This window comes from Centruroides sculpturatus, unplaced genomic scaffold, assembly GCF_000671375.1.
Source record: "Centruroides sculpturatus isolate CEXI.00-Female unplaced genomic scaffold, Cexi_2.0 scaffold1559, whole genome shotgun sequence".
NCBI lineage: Eukaryota > Metazoa > Arthropoda > Arachnida > Scorpiones > Buthidae > Centruroides > Centruroides sculpturatus.
Window position 1 is genome coordinate 30,529 of NW_019386184.1, and position 5,115 is coordinate 35,643.

The 5,115-nt window shown below is 32.4% G+C and overlaps 1 protein-coding gene across 1 annotated transcript in view; it reads left to right on the forward strand.

The window, feature by feature from the left end:
* LOC111613977 (venom peptide isomerase heavy chain-like) overlaps positions 1-4,630 on the forward strand; it is a 7,894-nt gene extending 3,264 nt beyond the window's left edge. Inside the window, exons 3-5 of the mRNA XM_023355330.1 lie at positions 3,912-4,153; positions 4,240-4,370; positions 4,448-4,630. Coding sequence (XP_023211098.1) covers positions 3,912-4,153; positions 4,240-4,370; positions 4,448-4,630 — 556 coding nt within the window. The remainder of the gene's footprint in view (positions 1-3,911; positions 4,154-4,239; positions 4,371-4,447) is intronic.
* The last annotated feature ends 485 nt before the right edge of the window (positions 4,631-5,115 follow it).

Sequence of the window (5,115 nt, forward strand, 5' to 3'; positions counted from 1 at the left end):
GTTAAAAGGTATGGTGGATTTTGAAATAGATAAAATGTTAAACGAGAGAACTAAGAAAAATCTAATTATATTTAATTTTCCATTCAAAACCTCGGAGTATGTAGAAGAGTTTAAAAAATTTATAAGAGAAAACTTAGAACTTAAAAGTATAGAAATCGAAGGTCTTATTCAACTAGGAAATAGAAAAAACAATCGAGTAACTAAGGTTATGGCCGAATCAGTTAAAGATAGAAATTTAATACTTAGTAAATTTTGGAGCACAAGACCGAAAATGACGGACGAAAATAAAAAAATAATAATATCAACGGACTTATGTTATAGATCTAGGATTAGGAAAAAATTATTATTAAAAACGATCAAACTAGAGAAATCGAATGACAACAGGATAAAAATTAGAGATGACTATTTTTTAAAAAATAATATAATGTATACTTATGATTTGAATAATAGAGAAATAATTCAGTTAAATCATTTTTTAGAGACAAATATAATACAAGATCAATTAAAATAAACCAAAATTTAAAAACAACGCAGGAAGAAAGGAGAATGGCAAAAAATATGGAAAATAAATATAGAAAAACGAGTGCAGATAAGTGTTTAGTTATAGATAATGAATTGAATGAGAAAAAGGTAGAAATTCCAAAAAAAGAAAAAAATAATGTGATGATAAGTTTTTGGAATATTCAAGGATTAAGAGGAAAAATATTCAAAACCTCGATGAGAAAATTTCTGGAGTCAAACGAAATTATTNAAATAATGTGATGATAAGTTTTTGGAATATTCAAGGATTAAGAGGAAAAATATTCAAAACCTCGATGAGAAAATTTCTGGAGTCAAACGAAATTATTAGATTCGTAGAAACCTGGATTATAAAATTTAGTGAAATAGAAATAAAATATCTAGAAAAAGACAATAACGTAATAATTAGTAATGCTCAACGCAAAAATAAGTTTGGACGTGAATCATGTGGAATTCTGTTATTGATAAAGAAAGAATTAGGTGAAATATTTCTACAATATATAACAGATTATGCTATTGCTGTTATAATAAAATTAGATAATACAGTAGAACCTCCATTATCTGGATTTTCGATTATCCGGATTGTTCAAAATAAACAAAAGTTTTACGAATTTGCTGATTTGCACTNAACTTCGTTTTTTCTTTTTGTAAATAAGATTTATAATAAAATCTATTTCATTCAATTGGATACTTTAACTGCTTTTTGTGCGTTTTTCAACCATCCCAATATTAATTATGTAGAAGGTGGTAAACTAAATAAAGATCGCATTTTTATAAATTATGTCAAAATAGCACTACTTTTGCCCACTACTGTATGGCAACGATAGTAACAGTTTAGAATGGAAAATAGTTCAGTGCACTTCATATTTACTACTTTATATTGACTAGCGATAAGTATTCAAATAAAAGTTAACCACATGAGAACGGAATACGTAAAACTAAATTACTGGTACAGTATATCACCAATCAAATGAACGTTACAACTGCACAAATAAATGATTCAGTGTTTATTGCAATTGCGTGGTTCAAACAGGCACAGTATTCAATTCATAAAACTAGATAATTGAAAAAAATTTTAAAATTATGTACCAGCTATTAAAGGAACTTATTATGTAATGTATATGTTACCGCTAAAGCTCGAAAGTCGTTAATGTGTACATTACCTAGCTAATCTGCACATTAACTAGGGTGATCCGTTAAAGTTGTTAAAATTGTTCTATTTCTCAAATTACCTAGGACAAATTACCTTTTGGACCAGAGACGAAAAATAATAAAGTTATCATACTTTTTCTGGTGATCGCGGGATATAATTGTGTAGTTAATGTTACCTATGATGAGTAAAATGGCGGCTCGATTCCAGCAACAGAAGAAAGAAAACAGTGGTGACGCACGTTCTAACCTAACTTAACCTATTCTAATAAATTACCATAATTATTACAAACCAAATTATTAGAATAGGTTAGGCTAGGTTTGAACGTGCGTTCCCACTGTTTCCTTTCTTCTCTTTGCTGGAATCAGAGACGAGCCGCCATTTTACTCACCATAGGTAACATTATCCAATTGTGCTTACTTATTAGTGCAGTATAAAGAATGGTGACACTGAATTTCATAGCAATTGATTTTTGCGACAAGCACACGTATTTGTGGTACGTTTATTTGTGGCAAAGATCTTATTTTTACTTTACCGAGTGCCTAGTAGGTAATGTGCGGACTACCTAGATACTCTGCACATTATCTAGGTAATTTGAGAAATGGAAGATTTTTCAGAACTTTAAGGATCACCCTAGTTAATCTGCAGATTAGCGACTTTCGAGCTTTAGCGGTAACATATAAACTTTGTATATGAAATCTACACAGTTCCAAAGACAGATAAAAACGAAAACTCATAAAACCAAAATATAATCATAGATAGTAAACCTAGTTGCTGATAAATACAACGGAAACACAGTATTATAATACAAACAACAATTTTTACAGAACCACAAAGTATAAATGTACAAAAATAATGTAACGAATGACGTAGGGTTTAGTTAGAAGAAGCACTAGGAAGGCCTCCTTCAAGTGGCTAACATAATGTGAGAAACCGTGGGCCAAGGGTTATCCCTCTTCACCACTTACTCGGCAACAGTCTGCAAAGACCGCTCACGTTGTCGTTCCGGATGGCTGATTATCCAGTGGCTAGGGAGGTGAGGAAGTCGGCAGGCGTTTTTTCAATGACAGGAGACAGGTTTAACAAAATAGCAAAGCATTTATTTGAATAATTAAGCAAGACACGTGAGGCGATAATAATATTAAATGTAAATGCGGTTAATGAAGTAACTATACAAAGGCCGCTCTTAACCGTTCTAACGACTATTCTGAGAGAAAGATTTCACAAAGCTCTAAAATACAAATATCTCTATGAGGATATGACTAATATGCGTTCGTTGAATGGGCCGTTGGACTCGTAGTCGGCGCAGGAACTGTAGTTATGGCAACAAATACTGAAGTTCGAAGTTGTGGTCTGTAATATGGCAATGTCCTTTCGGTCGCTATGTCCAGTGTATGGAGACAAGATGCACACATTAAAAAGTTTAATTTTCTTTGGTCGCCCTGAGCTTCCGGGGAAGTCGAGCTTTTATACGTTCTTCGTGGGAAAAGAGTCACGTGATCTTCTGTTGACACTAACGGCGCATACCGATCAACCAAGTGTCAACTTTCCCACCTAATTGTGAAAACAAACGGTGACCTCCGATATATTCTCACCAAGAGCGGGTTTTTCCCATTGGAGTTGTTTATAAATGTTTTTCCGACAACTACGTAAAAATCGCGGATGTCAGAATAATATATGAACCAGATTAATATAGTAAGTTGTTTCGAAAGGCAAACTTACTTAAAAAATTGACCATATCAAAGTAGATTTGAATTTTCCTATCATTCCGTTCATCTACACACTTAGCTACAATAGATATTTCAACATACAAACAGAAACTCACTGCTAATTTATGACAAAGCCGTTATCAGAAGGAGCAAGTAGAAGATAACAACAAAAAATGTGATTACAAACCGCAAAAGTAATTCTAATAATATTTTGCTTTTTATTCTGTTGTTTCGTCTAATGATTATTTATAAATGGATAAGGAAAATGTGAGAATTCTTCGTGTTTTTAATGTAAAGTGTCAGAACCTATAACAGAAGGCTGACACCTGATCGTTTTTAACATTGTGAACTTTTTTTACTTATTGTTTACCTTTGTTTTAAGAAGTATATTTTTCAAAAAAAAAACCCATGTTAACTGTTACTTCTGGAGTGTATAAAAAGGATTAAGATAGACTCGAAAATTTGATATTTTTGTAAATAGTTTGACCTTCAATTATGAAAAGATTATTTATTTAATTTTCGTTTTTATTCAGATACGCAGTCAAAGATTATTACGGAAGAATAGGAGACGTTAACAAAAACAGGGGGAAAAAAGTGCTGTTTCGAAAAAGGATTATACACTCACGTTATAATTCAGAAAAGTTTTATAATGATATTGCACTTCTGATTCTCACACACAGTATTAATAATATATCTCCGATTGCTTTAGTTGGAAAAAACGTAAGATTTACTCAAGGTTCCGCCACGTTTGTTGGTTGGGGAAGAATTGGTTACAGTAAGTCTGTTATTTTTATGTAATATTCAAAGTCTTGTACAACAATAAAAATAATATGAATGACATTCTGTGTAATTTTGAAAAAGATGACAGAACAGACCTTCTTCATGTAGCGAAAGTGAACTTAGTAGATCCAATATACGTGGGTCGTAAATTCGACTACGAATTAACTTACAAAGAAATTACAACACTGTCATCTAGAGTAAAAGCCCTGGAAGTAAAGCAGTTATTACTTTTCACATTGTGGTTATACTTAATGTTACCTTGTTATTTATAAAAGTTTTATTGTTACAGGGAGATTCTGGCTCACCACTGATCAAGAGAGATGCGTCAAAAAAACCAGTGCTTATTGGCATTTTGGCTAACGGCGGACATAATATTAAACAACCAGATATATACATGTCAACCAGTTTTCACCATAATTTTATAAAAACTCACAGCGTCGGACGTCTCACATACCTACACGTACAAAATTAAAATATGAAAATATCATGGTAAATTTTTCATTTCAGAAAATATAAAATCTAATTGTATTCGCAAATAGCTCGTATTTCAACAATATTTAACAGTGGATGTACTGGTAACCCGCGTATAATACGGCACTTCTATAGCACGGATTCACTCTAACACGGTTCGAGAATGGTACAATCCCCCGTATAACACGGTACTTTTATAGCACGGATTCGCTCTAACACGGTTCGAGAATTGGTACCATCCCCCGTATAACACGGTACTTTTATAGCACGGATTCACTCTGACACTGTTCGAGAAATGGGTAAAACCCTCGTACAACATGAAATGTAATAAATTTTTACATACTTAAGTACTAATAGTTCACGAAAATAATAATTTTCGTGAACTATTAGTACTTCAGTGTGTAAATTTTCTTTTATCGTCTCCATACACATGGTCCTTCGCGAAAATTGTTTCAATTTTGCCAGATCTCGACGCTTCTGCTTCTG